The sequence below is a fragment of the Equus quagga genome, chromosome 11 (genome assembly GCF_021613505.1).
Source record: "Equus quagga isolate Etosha38 chromosome 11, UCLA_HA_Equagga_1.0, whole genome shotgun sequence".
Classification (NCBI taxonomy): domain Eukaryota; kingdom Metazoa; phylum Chordata; class Mammalia; order Perissodactyla; family Equidae; genus Equus; species Equus quagga.
In genome coordinates this window covers 92,509,152-92,528,729 of record NC_060277.1, presented here as the reverse complement: position 1 = coordinate 92,528,729, position 19,578 = coordinate 92,509,152, and the positions used below count along the sequence as shown (strand labels likewise).

Genomic DNA, 19,578 nt, shown 5'->3' with positions numbered 1-19,578 from the left:
AATCAGATCCCCTCCCCCCTCCCTCCTGGCGGCCTAGACGAGCCCACCCTCCTCTGCCCAGCCCACTACCCCCTCCAGCTCCCACATCCTTGGGACTCATTAAGAGCTGCCGGTGCATCCCTGATAGTGCCGAGGAAAGCAGAGTGGGAGAGATGCCCTGCATTCCCGCGTTTAGGAATGACTACCCCCAGTTGGGAAGAGGTTCTGTGTACCTGAGGCCATCTTTGGTTGCACTGGACACCCAGGGTCCCAATCCCAGCACTGTCCCCTGGAGACCTCGCCTCCTCCCCCTTCTTGGTTATCTTGAGACAGGTGACCTGAGGTCCCTGAGAGAGGAAAGGCAAGGCCGTTCCTCCTCTACCTGGGCAGGACTCTTCCGTTCTGATTCTGAAAGTGCTAGGAATGATTTCTTCTGCCCAGACTGGAGGTAGGGAGGGTTTCTGGAGTGATCAGAGCATCAGTCCAAGCTATGCCCCTTGTGCTAAACCCAGTGGTTTCTCAGACTAAGGGGAGGAGTGGAGAGGCACAGGTCAGGTACTCAAATGATGCAGGCCTGGCCTGAGTTCGGCTGTGATTACTCTGACCCCGGCCTCATCACACACACAGCACGCTTTCCATGCTCCGGGCTGAGGGCAGTTCTTTTGCAGGGGATCCCTGAAGCACTGCCAGCAGGCAGCCTTTCGAGTGACGCACCATGTCCTTTCTCCAGGCTTGGTAGTGGGCAAAGGCTGGCTATGAGGCCTCAGGGCCTTGGAGTACCTGGAGATCTTTCTGTCGGAGAAGTGTCCTTTCCCTGAGACTTTGAGGCTTCATTATAAGATCCCAAACATAGCCCCCTTTCTAAACATCCCTGGCTTCAGGAGAAACAGGGTAATAACAGAGGCCACCATGGAAGCAACACAAAACGTGCGGGACAGGGAGATGAGGCTCTGGGTGCAGATTCCGCATTCCAGGCTACATCATAAACCAGGAAGTCCAACGTGGTTGGAGCAAAAAATAATTTTGTTTGAAGGGAAGGACCTCCTCGGAGTGATGAGAAGTGGCAAAGTTCTCATCAACACCAGGGAAAGCTTGCTTAAAGACTCCCACAGCATCCAAAATGCGCGCCTCCTCCCCATGTCTGCCCGCAGAGTCCTCAGCAGCATCAGCGAATGAGAAGAAATGAGAGACTCTGGGCTCTCTCCGGAGTCTACTAGGAATCCTCATGTTAGAGCTGCAAGGGCCTTTAGAGGTCTGGACCAATCCTTCATTTTATGGATGAGAAAACGGAGACCCAGAGAGGGACCATAACTGGATCCCATAGCTAGCAGATAGTGCAACTAGGCTGCTTTCTGCTATGCTGGCCTCAGGTGCCCCTCCCTTTCCTCTCTCAGAGGCAACTCCCTGCCTGGGAAACTCTGGTTTCCAAGAGGCACAGGCAGAATCCCAAAAATCTCAGGCCTTCCCAAGCCTGTTGTCACCCTGTCTGCTAAAGGCCTGTCACCTGAAGGCAGCTCCACTGGAGTGACGGCTCCCGTAGGCCCTGGCTAGCCCAGGGCCTCTCTGGGGATGGTGGGTGGGGAGGGAGCTTTTGTGGGGCCTCCGTCGGTTGATTGTCTGCAGCTCTGGCTTTGTCTGTCTGTCACTCAGAAGTGAACCGCTCAGGGGAGAGGTCAGGCTGGTTGGTGGAAAGGGAGAAAGAGGCCTGTCCCTGTCGGCGAGGGGTGGGGAAGAAGGCAGGTGATGGGGGGCGGGCAGGGAACACAGCTCCTTCAACCTCCTCATCCCCCACTCCCAGCTCCTCAGCTCCCCAGGGACTTCCAGGCTTTGCTCCTTTAGGACCAGTGCAGCAACGGGCCCGCAAAGACCCTTCTCTTCTTGCCATGCAATTCTTGAGTCCCCACTGGCGATTGGCTCCTGTACCCTGCCCTACCCTGCCCTGTCTGGAAGAAGGGCCTTTGAGGGAGTCTAGCTCAAAGCCACTAGGAAGGGGTAGTGTCCCCGTTCCACACAGCAGCCTCTCTGACTCCACTCCCATGCTTGCCTGTCTCCCTGCCCCACTTGCTTCCTCAGATTCCCCAGGCTCGCCCCCTGCAACCACACAGATCCATCTCCTGAGGCCCGTTTTCAGGCCGCCCCAGCTTCCACTGTACGCCACTGCATCTCCCCAGATTGTGCAGTTTCCAGTCTCCCCTTGCTCCCTCTGCACACGAATCTACCTCCCCAGCTTCGACTGTTTTCAGGCTTCTCTCTCTCTCTCTCTGCCCTCCTGTACACGAACTGTCTCCCCAGATCCTGCTGTTTCCAGGTTCCCCCATGTTTCCCCGGTACACAAATTGGCCTCCCTGGGTTCGGCAGTTTCCAGAACCCCCTTGCTCTCTCACTAGGTAGTTCCATCTCCCCAGATTCAGCTGTTTTCAGGCTCCCCTCACTTGCCCTGTACACGGACAGGTCTCCCAGGTTCTGCAGTTTCCAGGCTCCCCTATTTCCCTTGTACACGGATCAGCCTCTAGCTTATGTTGATCCCAGCTGCCTAAGGGATTCAGCAGGTTTAAGGGGGTGGAAGGAAAACACGAGTCAGAAAGTGGAGGAGGAGAAGGATTGCCATCAGGGAAGCTCCTTATTTCTCTTGTGACCCAGAGCCCTAAGCAGCTTGCACACAGCAGCCTCTGGGCCTCTGACTCTACAAATAGGTCCCTTGAGCTGATCTGCCCTGGGACACGCCAACGCCCGTCTCCTTGCTGCTGCCCAGAGTCTGGATTTTAAGCTGAGCATCCTCTGGAGGGCCCCATCTTGGAGAAGGTGCTTGTGCACACACGCACTAGCACTACGGCAGGGCAGGGCAGGCAAAGGCCTTCCCTAACTAATCCTGGGCTTCTCTCAGCTCCCGCCCCGTCTCTCCCCTGCTGCTCCTTGCTTGCCTTCCCAGGCCCTCTTTGTCCCTTTCTCACCTGCTGCACCTTAGATCCTCTCAATTTATTCACATAGAACTTAAAGGAGACTCCAAAAGCCCTCCCCACAGCAAAGCAGGTACAGAGCTAAGAGATCCACACTTTTTTCTTTTTTTTTTTTTCTTTCAGTTTTTCAGGATGGAGTAGTAGTAATCTCAGGCCCTGGAAATCAGTTCTGTGCCTAGACTAGCATCCTGGCATGCTTCCCCAGGCTTTGAAAACACTTGCTTCCTCCTTGTTGCATAAAAGCAGCCTTCCTGCATCCTAATCCTGCTTGGAAGAGGGGGGCAGAAGAGGGGTGTGGTGTTCTGCAAGGTTTTCCAGGATTCTTACCTTCCCTGATTCATTTCAATATTGCCCCTAAAGTTTCCACTGGAATCTGGGGAAGTGTGTCTGATTCTCCATCTCTTTCCTCCACTCACACACCCACCCACCCACCCAGTGGCCTAATCCCAGCCATTTTGTCAGTCATGATGCTCCATCTTGCTGGCTCCAGCAAACGTTCTGGGTTCACAGGGAACAAATAGGAAGAGCAGGCCCGCTGGGTCCAGGACGGTGTCTGAGCAGAAGAGAGGCCTTCTTTCACAGTGAAGCCCACACTTATGTTCGGACCTCACTGCTTCTGCTCTCAGGACCAGAGGGAAGTTTCAGCTTGCCCACCTGTCAAGCAGGGATGACAGTACCTGCCTACTCACAGCGAGAGGGAGTGCAAATGAGTTTACCTATGTGGAGGAGACAGAGTTCTTTTACAGAACTTGACAAATGCAAGTTATTTATATAAGTCCTAGTAAAAGAAACCTGTACAAGGAGCTATTCCGCATTTGTATATCAATTCTCCTTCCTTTGTTTGAAAATAAATGCAGCTGATGGCACTCAGTTATCAGTTTCGTTATTTTAGAAACACTATTGGAGTTGGTGTACCTAGAAACTGTACAAACTACCTATATACAGTTGCCAACATTCATTGAAATGTACACTTTAAATGGATGAATTTTAATGTATGTAAATTATACCTTAATAAATCTGATTGAAAACATGCAAAGAAAAATGTGAATTGGGGTTTTGAGTCTAGAGCCCTGCTAGTTTTTTTTTAACTGCCCAGGAAGGCACTCCTTGTCATGGGACTTCTATGTATAAATGTTAGATTCTGATGCTCTTGCAGAAAGCATGGGCAGTGGGCAGAGGGAGGTGAGCAGGGTTTCAGCAAACTCTCATTCCTGTCCCAGCTCTGTCACTCGTCACCTCTGTGACATTGGGTTAGTCATCCTTTGAGTTTCACTTTCCTCATCCGAGGCTTGTTCTCCCAGAACCACCCAGCTTCCTTTTCCTACCTCAGAGTATAAACCTTGTTCAGTGCCCGAACCCCTCGGTCCCTCTCCCCAGCCTCCAGCTGCCCTGGGGAGTGGGGTCGTCGATTGAGAGGGGTGTCTAGTTTTCTTGACAGAGTATTCATGAGGGGCCCTATTTTCTCAGTACGATTGTCGCAGGTTCCTAGGGCCTCTCTCCTCCTCCTCCCCACCAAGGTGCTCACACCTCTCATATGGGACTCCCTCACAGCAAGGCTCTGCTCTGCGTCCTAGGGCATCTCTAGGAATGGACTCCCATGCTCGGCACCATGGGACAACCGCCGTCGGGTGGGTGGTAGAGATGCCCTCTAGATCTGGTACCTGCAGGCCCTTCCACTGCCCCATCCTGCTGGCTGGGCAAGGAAGGATGGAAGTGGGGCTTGTCTTACAGCGCCATCTTCTGGGCAAACCTGTGAGAGCCGACGTTTCTTGCTGCCATTCAGAGGACACTGGGATATTTTTTCTTCTCAGAAGTTCTTTTTTTTTTTTTTTGAGGAAGATCAGCCCTGAGCTAACTACTGCCAATCCTCCTCTTTTTGCTGAGGAAGACTGGCCCTGAGCTAACATCCACGGCCATCTTTCTCTACTTTATACGTGGGATGCCTACCACAGCATGGCTTTTGACAAGCAGCGCCATGTCCGCACCTGGGATCTGAACCGGTGAACCGTGGGCCTCCGAGAAGCAGAACGTGGGAACATAACCACTGCACCACCAGGCCGGCCCCTCAGAAGTTCTTTTAATCTCATCTGTTTTCCAAGAAGCGAGTTCTGGATTCTGGATTTTCCCAGCCATCTCTTAGGAGAGAATGTTCCAGGAGCTCTCCAACCTTCCAAACACAGGGCTAAATCCTCCGGGGTGATAGGGATGGTCCCTAACCCACTGAGCTCTGGAAGCAGCTGAGGCTAGTCTTTCCCAGTCATTCCATCGGTGAACGCCTATCTCCACATATCTACCCCACATGTCCCCAACACACACACCCCAGGGAGCCCTGTCCGTCACTAAGAAGCTGTTGCCTGGAGGCAGGGGCATAACCTCCAGGACTTTCAGAGTTTTCTTCTATCAAGTTTTCCTGGATGAGGACTCCTTGGCAGCCATGAGAAGAAGATACATGCATTCAAGGCCTTAAAAATCAGGTGTCTGGATAAAGATAATTGTGGGTCTGGTCGAATGGAATCAAATCTCCCTTGCGGGGCTGGCCCTGGGGCCAAATGCTTAAGTTCGTGGGCTCCTCTGCAGCGGCCCAGGGTTTCGCTGGTTCAGATCCTGGGTGCAGACATGGCACCACTCATCAGGCCACGTTGAGGCAGCATCCCATATGCCACAACTAGAAGGACCTGCAACTAAGATATACAACTATGTACTGGGGGGACTTGGGGAGAAAAAGCAGGAAAAAAAAGATTGGCAACAGTTGTTAGCTCAGGTGCAAATCTTTAAAAAAAATCTCTCTTGCTACTTCTTTTTCTTTCATTGGGTCTGGGGTTTTTGTTTGTTTGTGGGTAACTATTTTCAGAGTGGGGGATGGTGAGGAGAATAAGAATGCACTGGATATATAAGATATAAAGTGGATTTATTACTTTTTAACATACTTTTCAGAACCTACATGATCAAATCATTGTCCCTAACAAAGTGGTCCCTTTGGAAGGCCTCATTTGAAATAATTACCTGTAATTATCTGAATTAATTCAAAAGCACCAAGTAATCAAACTCTGAGTGGACTTGATTTTTGCAAACTTTTTGGTGACAAGATCATCAGTTAAGCCGGGTAGCAATGTTTTAGATAAAGAATGAGACGTGACTGTAATGAAAATGATTGCCTTCTGTGGGTTATATGCTGACCCTAAATTCTTATTTCCCTCTTCAATCCATGTTCCATGTTGCTGGCAGAGTTCCTTGCACAAAACACAGAGTTGAAAATCTTCAGTGGCTCCCTATTACCTTCAGAAGACAAGACAAGCTCTTAGCCCTGTGGTTGAGGCAAAGAGCTGCGGGCAATGGAGTCAGACCAACATGGGTTCAAATCTCACCTCGGTGCCCCGGGGCAAATGATCCAACCTCTCAGGCCCTCAGTTTCCCCGTTTGTAAAAAACTCCCACCAACCCCAGCAAGGTGCCCGGTTCAGAATAACCAGTTGGTAAATATCTACTGAAATAATTTATTCCATAAGAAACTTTACCACTACTATTATTTTTGTCAATACTGTTTTTCTTAGGTAAGAGTCGGTTTTGAGGGACAGTACTCATCTACACGTCCAGTATAATGTCCACGTTTCCTAATCACTAACTTCTTTGGATCTTCGTCTAAGATATGTTCCAGTTTTAGCTCATAGAGATGAGAAAGAGAGTAGGAAGCAGATGACGACCGTACAAATCTTGATGACAGAGTAACATTTGGCAGCCATTTGATTAATTTTTCTTTTTTATCAAAGTATGACTTACCTACAGGAGAGAACACACATCTTAAGGGCAAGGTCTGTGAATTTTCACCACCCCTCAGATTAAGATAGAGAACACTATTGGATTTTAAAAGGCGTTTTTACCTTAAAATAGCTCTCAAATCCCTCTCTCCTTTCACCCCTCCACCCCCAGGCCACGGCCATATCTGGGCCCGGTCACGAACTCATCAGTCTCCCTCCCTTTCTTTCCCTAGTGCTTGGCTTCATGGCAAACACTCAGACACTTGACTGAATGAATGAACGAATATTATTGAATAAACGAGACCCAGTTTGGAGGGGAAAGGAGACCCATAGGGTTGTGCCAAACCTGCTTTGGGTAAATTATTCAACTTTGCCAGAGTTAAAGGGTATCTACCGAGAATTCGGAGGTAAGCTTTTCTTCTCTGTAGCATTTCAAAGGGAGGTTGAGGGCACAGAAAGTTTGAGCCTCAGGCGGGTCCCCAGCTCACCCTCCACCCGACTCCCAGGCCTGGCTGGCCCCGCCTTCACCAATTCGTGCAGCCCAGCAGACACCCTCCCGGCCGCGGTCCAGTCAGCGGGGAGCCATCCATCACTGTCTGGATGCAAGCCAATCCGACCAGCTCTGCCCGCCTGCCAGCCAATGGCCGGAAAGCAAGGGGCGCGGGGCGAGAGAGGGGCGAGCCGCTCAGGGTGGTATAAACGGGGTCCGAGGGCCTGGCCGTGCTACCCCGGTTGTTCAGCCAGGTCTAGGTGTGGCTAGCGTCCCCTCTCCGCCAGATCCCTGGGGCCTGTGCTTCTGTGTGCGCCCTCTAGCTGGACCCAGGCCCCTGGAGTCTCGGTGTCTGACGTGCCCTGGTGCCAATTCAGCAGGCTGAAGCGGGGCGCCCTTCCCCACACACGCTCGAGACCCGCTGGGTCGCCCACGAGGGCAAGAGGGAGGAGGATGCAGACAGGCGGGGAGGGGCCCTGGGGATGAGAGCAGACGGGAAGGCGGGCCCCGGCGGCCGCTCCGGCCGGGAACCGCCGGCCGCCCTTCCCGAAACCCGGTCGTGGGCAGACGGCGCCCCGCCCGCCCGTGCTCCGCGCTCGCCTCCGCGCCGCCGGCTCCGGCCCTGGCCGCGCTAATGAGGCCGTCTGGGGAGAGCGGGGCCAGCGGGCGGAGCTCGGGGCAGACGGCCAGGCCCGCCGTTCTGGCGGCTCCGCGGGCTGCGGGCGCCGAGAAGGGGCCGGGGACGCAGCGGGGTCTCCTCCTCAGCCCCCGGAGAGCCGGGCCTGCAGCCCTGGGACCCCCGGGATGGGGCAGCGCCCCGCCCTGCTGGCCCTCCCCGGGGCTCCCGCGGTTCCGCGCAGCCCTCTCTGCGCTGGATTCTCCCCGCGGCGGGGGCGGGTCGGCTGCTTCGCGGCATCCTCCCTCCCCACACTCCTTTAGCCACAGCGGGCGAGGACACCTCTCTGGTCGCCTCTCTGCATTGCCATGCCCCCTCGGCTCGTTTGTCAACCCCACACAGTCCACTTTGGGCAAGGGGTTCGGACGGCCCTATGGCACCGGGCTCGGGGAAGCCACCCTCTCCAGCAGTTCCTCCACTCGAGCCCGGCTCGGGGGAACCCCAGCAAATACTTCAACCTTTCAGAGCCTCAGTGTGCCCCTCCGCAAAATGGGGATAGCACCGCAGAGTGCAAAGGATTCGGTGAGCCAGTTTGAGCGAAGCCCTGGGCCTTCTCATTCCAGTCTCTGCACAATTGGAATTGCAGGGCCCAGGCGGGTCACTAGGAAGTGAATTTGGCCTCCTGTCCTAGCGGTCATCTAGGGGCGGCGGACGAAGCCGGGCACCAGCTGAGGCCTTATTTTGCCTAAGTATTTCTGGAGAATTTCTCATTTCCCGTCTCAACACTGGCCCCCGAACTCTACAGGATTTAATTACATACGCTTCCTTTTCGGAGTTGCCTTTTTGCATTGTTTACTGGAATGGGTTATGTACACAGCTATTACAATGTATTTGTTTACATAACTATATCTTCATCATTTTCTCTAATTACAGTATTCATGCCCATTATAAATATCCAATCTTAGAGAGTTTTATAATGTGAGACATGATAACCCACAGGGACAGCCTCTATTAGCACCTAGGGCTCGCCGCTTCTTTACCCTAGCGGCTGGCAGAAATTCCCGTGCCCAAGCTGGCGGGGAACTCGCAGGGCGGGTCAAGCGTGCTGGTTGCTAGGGCAACGCCCTGTCGTGGGTGTTGGGGGCGGGCGAGGAACACTCAGGAACCAGGCTCGGTCCCGCCCTAGGGGCGGAGTTAGTAAGAGCGGGACCCGGAGGGAGCGCGTTTCCCGCATTTCCCGCCAGGTGGCGCCATAGGATCGCGGATGCGGTCCCGGGGCGGGGCTCCCTGCGGCGGTTGGCGCCAGCGAGGGGCGGGGCCGGGGTGGAGCGTGGACCGCAGGGTGTGGTTAGCAAGGGATCGAGGAAAAGTTGCTGTTCGGAGACGAAACGTTAGACACGCTCCGTGACTTCTGGACGGAGACGCAGAAAGTGTACGCGTCACAGAAAGACAGGGAGAAATGAGGAGTTCTGAGACGGGGAGAGAGAAGAGGAGTCGCGTCGCTCCATCCTTCCCGTTTGCCCCCGGGATCCCCCTCCTCCCTTCTCTCCCTCCGGATCTGCAATTCTTCACCCCCTCTGGACCGTACTGCGTGCTCTGGACACACATGCACGGTGGGGGCTGGCCGATGCTTCCTCTCCTCTAGCATCCGGGCCCCCAGGGCAAGCTTGCAGGGCTCTAGTGCCCAGGGTATATGCCAGTACAGGATTCCCGTGGTCCCGGGCATGCCAAGAAAAACAGGCGTGATCTTCCTCAGTTTGTGCTGAGGAAGGCTTATGCCCTTTCCTTCTGGAGGCTGGGAATGGAAACAGTGACTCAAAGGCTCTCCAGCGGGGCCGCCGTGTGTGCGCCATCTTTTGCTCTGTTTTTCCTCGAATATGTGCCATTCCTCCCATTATTACTCTTTTACGATGTCACACAATCATCCTCAGTCTTTGTTCTCACATGTGGGACCCCGTGGTGTCAGTGTCGCAGCCCCTCGCTGCGTTAAATCACCCACTTCCTCTGGCCCACCCCTCTCCCCAGTCACACAACCACAAGGATATGCCCTGGTACTGGGCATCCTGGAGATGAGCCGAAGAGAGTGCAGGAGCCCTTATCAAAACACACACTTCCCAGGCCAAGAGAGAAGGACACCATCAGCAGGAGACAAAAGCAGGTTTATTAGGGCTCTGGGGCCAAGGATGCCTAAGGTCTGAGTTAAGGCAGCTCAGCTGGTTCTCATGGCCCAAGGGACAAGCCAGGGCAGGGAGAAGGGGTGACTCAGTGCTGAAGCCAAACCTGTGCATCTCAGAGTCCTGGCCCCAGACCTCGGGAGGCAGTTCTGGGAGGACTGGGGACATAGAGGGATGGCTCCTGTCCCCTGGGGTCTTGGAGCTTTTGCCAGGATTAGGGGAATGGTCAGGGGGTAAGGAGCCTTGAATGCACAGTCTTCATTTCAGTAACGACCATTTAATTTGTTCCTTGGCAGACTGAAGAACCTGGAGGTGGCGGGTGGAAGGTTGAGAGAAAGAATTGGGGGGAATGTCAAGCTCCTTAACACTGCAGTGAGGGGGAGGGCTACAGCCCACCTTCTCTAAGTGTCCCTGCAGCCCCTGGTCACTAGGTGGCAGCAGCTCATCTCTGCCTAGTTTAAGTGGGGCCAGGTCATCAAACGAAAGAGCAGCCCAAACTGGCTGCAGCCAGCTGCCAGCCCAGGCTCCAGCCTGCCCAGCCCTGTTCCTGCATCTGCAGCCCTGGGTGTGGCAGCAGCCCTGTCTCCTCCACCCGTGCCATGCAAGCTGCCCACAGTGCCACGTCCAGGCAGACGCCCAGGCCTGACAATTCCTGTGCCCAGACACCTCAGCAAACCCCCAGCTTTGGCCTTGGCTGGCAGTGCGTCCTTGACACCCCACCCCAACCCACTGCTGATGTGGCACAGCTGGCAAAGGTGGCTGGCCAGATGCTGCCTCTGGATACCTGCACTCAGATGTGTTCACGCTCACATCCTGCTGAGGAAACAGCCTCAGTCCCATGTCAACACAAATCCATGCAAGGCCAATGTGGCGGGGACCCCAGGGCTCTGCCTCATTCTGTCCCTCCCGCCATTAAGCCTCATTCCCTTCCAAAGAATGTCAGTCCCACACTGTATGTCCCTTCCACCTGCAGTCTTCCTCCTCTCTCAGGGACAGCCTGGCCCTGGGGTTCTCCCACTTCTAGCAAGAATCTAACTTTCTCCTCATTTCCTCTCCCATTCACTACCTGCAACTTCCTTGTTTTTTTCTCAAGAATTCCATTAAAAGTGCTATGTCTTCATTCTTTCCTCCTTTAGAAAAATAGGAGCTGTGCAAGAGCTTTCCATGCATAGCTCATCTAATTCTCATAAAAACTCTATGAGGAGTGTCCTGTGATTATGAGGCCCAGAGACGTTGAGTAACTTGCTCTAGGTCACCCAGCTTGTAGGTGGTAAGGTAAAACACACATCCTGGGATGACTCACATGAGTGCCAGTGTTCTTATCTGCCGAGCTCATCGCACCCTAACCTCTTTCTACCCTGAAAATTGCCATGCGGTCCATCCACCCGAGCGAGCTATGAGGAGGCATGGGGAACCAGGAGAAGGGAGAGGCAGAGTGAGCACGAAGGGCAGTCACAGGAAAGTGGGCACCACACCTGGGGCTCCACATGTGTTGGCACAGGCCCATTGCAGCCTGGGCCGCCACAGCAGGAGGTAGTTAGTGCCGGGGCAGGAAGCTCCATAAAAGCAGGATTAGTCTGAGCAGAGAGACCTGTGGACAGACAGAACGGAGGAGGTCAAGCTGTCGGCCTGACAAGCAGGAAGTTTGTGCAGCTGGGAAACCAGTCAGGCCACAGATTCAGGACCCTCCCCCTGCCCCACATGCAGCCCCAGATAGGACCATGCAGGGGACTCGCGGGGTGGACTTCTTCACAGCCAGGTCACTGAGGGGCAAGGTGACAAGTTGTGAGTGGAGAAAGTTAGACCCTGTCACAGGTTTAAAGGTCCCTTAACCATTCCAGCGTGGCCTCTAAGCAGCAGGGGGTGAGGGTCTGGAGGAAAACTCCTATTTGGTATCATCTGGTTGAGGGGAGCATCAGGGGCCCGAGTCCCCATTTGCTTTGGGGGACAGGTGAACCAGCTATCTCCAGCATGGGCAGCTCACCCCGGGTTTCGATCCAACTACACCAAGCCAGGAGATGAGGTGGGCTGCTGGGAGGGTGAGCATTGTTAATACCCAGCCCTGCACCTCCTTGCAGACTCTGGAAGCCTCCAGTGCCTTTCTCCAAGAGACAGCTGTCACTGCCTCATCCCTTCCCTCCCGCAGCCCTGACTTCTCAGCCTTGACAGCCCCATGGGGTCCCCCTGGGAGGCTCGGCTCTTCTTCTCCCTCTAGCCCATTTCTGGCCAAGGCCGATGCAGGGGGCGTACCTGGGCCACACTCTGTTCAGTCAAGCCGCTGTCATCTGCCTGCGGGGAAGCAGTGTCACTGGGTGGTCAGGACAGGGCGAGGGCATTGAGTGAAGAAAGAGAGGTGAAGGAAAAGGGCTGGGCGGGGGTGGTGAGGGGATCCAGAACTGCACACCTGTATCACCCGTTAGTGGAAGCCCAGACCCCCGGGGCCCATCTATGGTACAAGGATGGGAGGGAAGGTTTCATCCAGACATGAGGAGGCAAACTAGGCAGGGAGATTCTGTCTACACCCCCACTCCCCAACCTCAAGGCCACGGCAGCCACGTGGAGTCTCTGAGAATTTATTTCCCCAGACTGTACTTCCCACCAGGGAGGATGGTGAGGGGCTTGGTGATTCTACAGGGCAGAGGACAGGAGAGCTCTTTTACTAACTCTACCCCCCAAACTGCACTCCCCCAACAAGTGCGTCGACCCAGTGGTCGCTTCTGCTAGAGGAGCTTGGGTTTCCACCATCCGGGCTGTGGCAGCCCCTAGCACAGGGAGGACGGGAGGTGGGAGGATGGGAAGAGGGCCTGGCAGAGATGGGAGTGAGGGGCATGCAGGATGACTCTTACCCTAAAATTCACTTTCTGGATCACTTGCTGTGGGTCGCTTTCCAGAATCACGCTACAAGATGAGAGAGAAACCAGGAGGAAAATCCTTGACAGGATCCTCCCCTCTGCGCCTCCGCCTGCTGAGCCCGTTCCCTCCCTCGCCACAGCGGCCACCGTGCCTGCTCCAGGGCACCTTCCCGCTGACACTCCTCCGGTGGCAACTCGCCCTCACCACGGAGAGCCCTCGGCTCCGATTCGTCTATGCTTCAAACCTGGTGGTCACAGACTTGGTCGTCACTAGGCAAAAGCTTTGAAATGTAAGGGCGGTCCAGCCTAGAACATCGGGGTGTCAAAGGCAGGGACTCAGAAAACTGCGAGCTCTTGAACGTTCACTTCGCCTTCTGGATCCAGGGATGGATCAGACTCAGGGAAGGAAGGACCCCTGGGGTCCCTATCTCATTTCACTGTTATTTTATGCCACAGGGTCATGCTATATACAAAAGAAATGGAACTCCAAAAATCAGAATATCTTCCCTCCTGATAGACCCAAATATCAAGGCTTTTCTCAGCTGGTGGGCACTTTCATGATGCAGTGGGTGCCATGGAGCCACGTGTGGGTGTGTGCAGGGGCGTGTGTGTGAGGGCTGGTCACTGGGGACGCGTTAGAGACGGTGGGGACTAATGCTCCTCCTTACCGGGTAAAGCTCTCCAGGGCAGAAGTCTAGTTTTTCTGTATCAGTCCCAGGGAAGTGAACGCACATCTTTTGAAAGCCTCTTCCAGGCCCCATCCCTGGGGCACCCCCAACCCCGGGCTCCCTCACCAGGAGTCCTTCAACTGATAAAAACAGAAGCATCCCAGGTCAAGGCCCCAGTTCAGGCGTTGCCTCTACTGACCGCTCCCTGATTTTCCTTTGAGGAAACAGTGAGCTCCTCAGGGGGCAGAGGCTGGCCTTCTGGTGGCGCAGACCCGGAAGCTTATAAAGCCTACATCCTTCCTTGCACAGGCCCTTCCAAGGCCCTGCGCCTCATTTTGTATTTGTAATCGGGTGTGTGTTTTCCTCAAAGAGGTTCCACCAAATTATATAGACTTCTGGTTCCAGAAAACTTGGTCTTATTCTGCTCATTTTTGGGTCCCAGCCATTAACACAAGGCCTTGCAGTAGCAGGCAGTCAATACAGAGGGAAGGAGGAGGGGGTAATTCCACCGCAACCAGTCTCCCAGAGGACCCCAGCCCCAGGCAGTGCGGTACACTGCCGAGGAGAGAGAGTAATCTCTGGAACCACGCACTTGGTTTTAGATCTTGGCCCTTCTGCTCCCTAGCTGTGTGACCTTGGGCAGGACACCTGAATGTCTGAGCCTTTTACATTATTTATAAAATGGATATAATGATAGGTGCATGTGGATGTCTTTAAAGTGATCAGTTTCTACTATCCTTTGCCCCAGAGCCAGAACTTCTTTTTCTCCCTAAATATTGTCTCCCCCCCATGGAAACTCACTAACCCACTCTTCTCATAAGGGCTCCCAGCTTCCTAAGAATACACAGGAATAGTATACCAATAGCAGGTAACATTTATTCAATGAGAACCATGAGCTTCACCTGCATCGCCTCGTTTAATCCCCACACCTTATGAGGTAGTCTCCTCATTATCTCCATTTGAAAGACAGGGAAAGCGAGGCTCAGGGAGATTGTGTAACCGGCCAGACCACGCATCAGTGATGTTGGATGGGAGCCCTCAGAGTGGGAAGTGGGGAGGCAGCAGGGCTCTGCCTGAATGAAGCCCTTCCAGGGAGGGGCAGGTGTCTGTGAGACAAACCTTCTCCCTGAGACCCTGCCTATTCAACAGTCAGCCATAGTTTGACATCACATTATTTTCTTGTTTGCTTGACTTTGGCTAATGCTGAAATCAACCTCCATCCTCAGGAGTAGATGGGGAGATGGGATTACCAAGAATATACTGGGGGAGGGAGAAATTGGCCAGAGAGCCAACAATGTGCTGGGTGCAATCTAGACCTGATGACTCTCCAAGGCATCGCCCGCTGTGAGCGTCCCTGACCAGCCCCTCTTCTCTGCACCCTTCCTCACCCGCCATCCACAATCTCGTCCAGCACCAAGAAGGCTCCGTCCATGTTCTCCAGCAACCAGCGCTTCTCCACGTTCTTCCTGAAGGCAGACACAGCTCCTGAGCTTCCCTGTGGCCAGGAGGAGCCAGGTCCCTGCCTAGGTGAGGCAGACCCTCTCCCTCCACTCGTTCCCCGCCACTCCCCGAACAAGCACTGGGAAGGAGAATGTTACAGGCAGTGAGGGACGTGCCTGTACAAGGCATTCCTGGGCAGAGGACAGGTCTGCTTCCTTAAGCCCCCCTTGCCCAACCTCACACACTTGGGGCATTGATACTGCGCCCACCATGGCACCCCAGTGCACTGCATAGCTAGTTTAGATGCTTAGCTCTCCTATCGTTAATTGTGTCGACTGTGGACATTTATTTCTGGATTACCCTGGTTTGGTTTCCCCAGGCCATGTTCACTGAGATAGATACCAGATAACTGAATGAATGCGGGTACCATGAAAACTACCCTGAGCTTCAAGTCAAAACCTGAGTCTGAGTCTCTGTTGTGATATAAACAGCTTGTAGCCTCAGGCAAATTACTTAGCTGCTTCTTTCTGGCCGAACCCTCATGTGGCTCTGCTCTGGGTGACATCATGGTGGTCAGGTCAAGGGCAGGGGCCTCAGAGGAGGATGCTCTGACTCCACTCAGTCTTGAGGGGACTTCAGGGGAAAAGCAGGGAGGAAGGGCCCTGCCTCTGTGATGTATCAAGTCCTGGGGGATGGGGGCATGGAAGGCAGAGGACCTCACTCACCTTAACACGTGGTTCAGGGACTCAAACAGGCACGTAAGAACAGACATGAGCATCAGCTGGGGGCGGGCAGATACGGGAAGAGGAAAACGAGAGAGCTTGAGATTGAGAAGGCGGAAGGAAGACCTCAGAGCCTTCCTGCATGGGCAGTTGTCCCTTTCCAGAGAGGACAGGCTGGAGACTGACTGCAGCTTGACCTCCCCCTGTATGGGCTGGGAAGCACTGCAGTGCCCCACTGCGGGACAGGGCATACCCTTCTCCAGCAGGGTTTAAGAAAGGAGCAAAGGCTCCCTGCAGAGCACTTCATTTCAGCTTCCCAAGGAACCTAAGGGGCATCCTGGATATGCATTGTCCCAGAAAGAACCATTCTGGCTGCTCCCTGTCCCCAGAAGAAGGACCTCAGAAGGAGGGGTACCAATGGCAAGCCTCAGACTCCAGCTTCTACCCCCGACTCCAAGCCATTCCCCCACAGACAGACCCTCCTTGTCACCCCAACCTCCTAAATTCACCTCATTCTCGTGGGATGAGCCCACCACATACAGGAAGAGGTCAATGCTGCTCTTGTAGACGATGGTCATGCCCCCGAAAAATGCAATCTCACCTAGAAGTGGAGGGGGCTTTCAGTTCTGGCCACCTCTGCCTGGCCCCGCCTCCTCCTCTCCAGCTCTGTGACTCTCCCCCTGTGTCCTTCTTCCCTTTCCAAGGAACCCTTGGAAAGACTAGCACTACGGACATCACCCTTAGGCTACTCTGTGTCCTTCCCCCCACCCTCTGCTCTATTTCTAGCAATTGCCTCACTTTGAGGAGTAAACAAACCCAGGTCAAGGTTGACCTTCTGCCCCGCTCCCACCACGTGCAATGCCTTGGACCAGACCCAGGCTGGTGGGGGACCCACAGTACAGTTTGCCTCTTCTGCCAAGAGGGCAGTCTAGGTGTGCTGGGGGTGGGGGGCTAGAGGGGTGGGGAGTGAAGGTTCCCTGGAGGAAGGAAGAGGAGAACAGCCGGGAAGGAGAGGAAAAAGAACCTCTGAAGAAAAGGGAACAGCCTGTGGGTGTGTGAGGCCAACGAGGATGGGTGTGTCCAGGTGGAGAAGACGACGGTGTGCATCTGGGAGTTCTGGGCAAGCAAGAGGCGGACACTTACTGTCAGTCCGGCTGGTCTTGTTGAAGACATTTTTCTCAAAGGCCATCTGCTCCTTCATGGAGGGGAATGTGTCATCATAATACTATGAGAAATGGAAGAAGAAAGGCTGATCGCCATTCCACAGAGCCTGGCGCCTCCCTGGATTTTGTCCCATCTCTTCTTTACTGCCCTCTAGGCCCGTCTGCTCACTGTTTCCCATAAACACAAATTCTAAGCAAGGAAAATCATAAAAAGTGAAGGAGTTTTGAGGCCTGCTTTTGGAGTCCTCTCCTCATTTCTTGGAGGCCTTTGTGCATTTGGCAGATGTGCGGTGTGCTCAGGGCTGGGGTGGTCCCTAGGTCACACTGTTTCTACACGAACTTGAGTCTATGGGAAAGATGGCAGAGCCAGGGGTCCTTCATCACAACAGTAACAATCATAACAGCTACTTTCTTATCCCCGTGACCTAGACAGGGAACTGAGGCGTGAAGAAGTCAGGTCACTTATCTGACATCTCACAGTTGTAAAGGGCAGAGCTGGGATTCAACCCCAGGAATGGGCTGACTTTAGACAGTGTTATGGTGAGGATTAAATATCTAAGGAAAAGGTCCTGGCACACATTATATAAGTAAATCAATGCTTTTTCTTTTGTTTTAGATTGGCACCTGAGCTAACAACTGTTGCCAATCTTCTTTTTTTTTCCTTCTTTTTCTCCCCAAATCTCCCTAGTACATAGTTGCATATTTTAGTTGTGGGTCCCTCTAGCTATGGCATGTGGGACACCGCCTCAGCATGGCCTGATGAACGGTGCCATGTCTGCGCCCAGGACTCGAACTGATGAAACCCTGGGCCACCTAAGCGGAGTGCGCCAACTTAACCACTCAGCCACGGGGCCAGCCCCATGAATGCTTTTTTGTTTGAGTTTGGTGAGCCTCTCTCCCTGACTCAGTTTCTTAATGTGAGCATGGATGGGTCCCCCTGGCAGGAGGCCCTGGAGCCTTTGGCATTGCTGGTCCACCTCTGACCATCTGCTGGGGCAAGGCGTGGTCAGCTCAGCTTTCACTATTCTAGATGCGGATTTTGCCACTTAGTAGCCCATCTGCAGGCAAATTAGTAGCCTCCTGCTGGCCACTGCTGTGGTGGACAAGCTCATCTGAATGTCACGAAGACAAAAAAATTTCAGCCCCAAACAAACAAAAAAATCTATAATGCATTTCATAGCTAGTTTACATGCTGTATCTCCTATCATTAATTGTGTCGACTGTGGACATTTATTTCTGGATTATCCTAGTTTGGTTTACCCGGGCCATGTTCACTGGGATAGATACGAGATAAGTGAATAGTTGGGGCAGTGAAGGCCGTGCTCCTGAGCTTCAAGTCAAAAATGCCTGAGTTCAGATCTCTGTGCTGATAGCAATGCCTGTGACCTCAGGCAACTCGTTTAGCTTCTCTAGCCCGCATTTTCTTCATTTGTGAAAAGAAGGGGTTGGACTAGATGGTCTCTAAAATCCTGTCTGATTCTAAATTCTTGGACTCCTCAGACTAAATCCTAGGTGTTTACCAAGCCGTAGAAGAAAAGTGGAGGTTGCTTACTTAGAGTTTGGGGACTAGGACTCCTACACACATTCCCTGCTTCAGGGGCCAGCAGTCTGACAAGGCAAGAGAATGGACAGAATGACCTTTGGAGGGGTCTAAGCTGGGCCCCTCTGAGCCACAGAGCCCACAGTGGAGTGTCTCCTGAGACAGGAGAGTCAGCTGGGTGGGGACTTCTCTTCTTGGGGCTGCAGCACAGTGTCTTCAGGGGCCCTCCGCTGAGTGGGGGATGTTACCTTGGCCAGCAGGCGGTGTCCGTCATTATCTAGGATGAAAACAGCCTTGATGGTGTAGAGGGAAGGTTCCTGCAACTGACACCAGGGGAGAGCTCCGTTGGCCCTCAACTCGGGGCAGACACCCTGTCACTGGCTCTATGGGATCTGCTGGCCCCAGGAGTCCATCCTCATGCTCCAGCGACCCCAGTTCCAAAAGTCCACAACTGGTTCCGGCCCAACCCTGTGCCACATGGGCCACCTCCGGTGCCTGCTCCACTGCCAGGCAGATGTTCCACTGCAGGCCCTGGGTGGGCGCTGTGCCCATTGGGTGCAGAAGGTCCGTCCGGGCCCAAGTTCTGTCATGCACTGACTGCTCCAGAGCCCGAGTCAGAGTGTATCACAGAACCTGGGCCGGGGGGACAGCGGCGCCAAGCCTCCTCCTTCCAGCTGACCCCGGGCCGAGGCTGGACCCGCGCTCTCAGCGCGCCCCCAGCCCCCTGGCCCGGGGGGGGGAGCTCCAGAAGCACGCACGTCAGGCTGGGGCGGACCCGCACTCCTTACCCCCTCCCAGCGGAATCTCAGCCCACCCCCAGCCCCAAGCAATCCTCATCACTGCTCCGAACTGATCCAGGACTTCAGCCCCGCGCGGACTCGGGACGGGCCTCCTCGCGAGCCGGCGCCGGGAGGAACTTTTCCTCGCCTGCCGTGGCCCGGCCCGCCCCGCGCTGCCCAGCGGGGGCCCCAAGTTCCCGGGCGCGGGCGCGCGACTTGGGAGTTGCTGCCCCCGCCCCCACCCCCGCCGCCCCGGGACCCGGCGCCCCCCGCTCCGTACCCGCAGCCCCGCGGGCTCCCCGGCTTGGGCGGGCGGCGCCGGGCCCCCGGCCTGGGCCGCCGCGGCCCCCTCCCCCGGGTGCGGACGTGGCCAGGCCTCCGGCCGCTGCATTCCGCTCGCCGCCTCGCGCTGACAGCGCCGCCCGCCCGTGCGCCGCCCGCCGC

At 54.6% G+C, this 19,578-nt stretch overlaps 1 protein-coding gene across 5 annotated transcripts; it reads right to left on the bottom strand.

The window, feature by feature from the left end:
* Positions 1 to 9,936: 9,936 nt before the first annotated feature.
* Positions 9,937 to 19,551, bottom strand: COPZ2 (COPI coat complex subunit zeta 2). 5 transcript variants are annotated; one of them, XR_006890818.1, is made up of 10 exons: positions 19,415 to 19,551; positions 18,604 to 18,678; positions 16,796 to 16,877; positions 16,162 to 16,253; positions 15,656 to 15,711; positions 14,879 to 14,956; positions 12,817 to 12,868; positions 12,221 to 12,259; positions 11,446 to 11,561; positions 9,937 to 10,276 (listed from the first exon to the last, which is right to left on the bottom strand). XR_006890818.1 is itself a non-coding variant. In XM_046677429.1 (9 exons), the coding sequence occupies exons 1-9, from the start codon at positions 19,523 to 19,525 to the stop codon at positions 10,229 to 10,231; spliced, it is 633 nt and encodes a 210-aa protein (XP_046533385.1). In that variant the 5' UTR covers positions 19,526 to 19,551; the 3' UTR covers positions 9,937 to 10,228. The 5 variants fall into 5 exon arrangements, 3 of the variants coding, with proteins under 3 accessions (XP_046533385.1, XP_046533386.1, XP_046533387.1); XM_046677429.1 differs by lacking the exon at positions 11,446 to 11,561; XR_006890819.1 differs by lacking the exon at positions 11,446 to 11,561 and having other exon boundaries at positions 10,227 to 10,276; positions 14,879 to 15,069.
* Between the last annotated feature and the right edge of the window lie 27 nt (positions 19,552 to 19,578).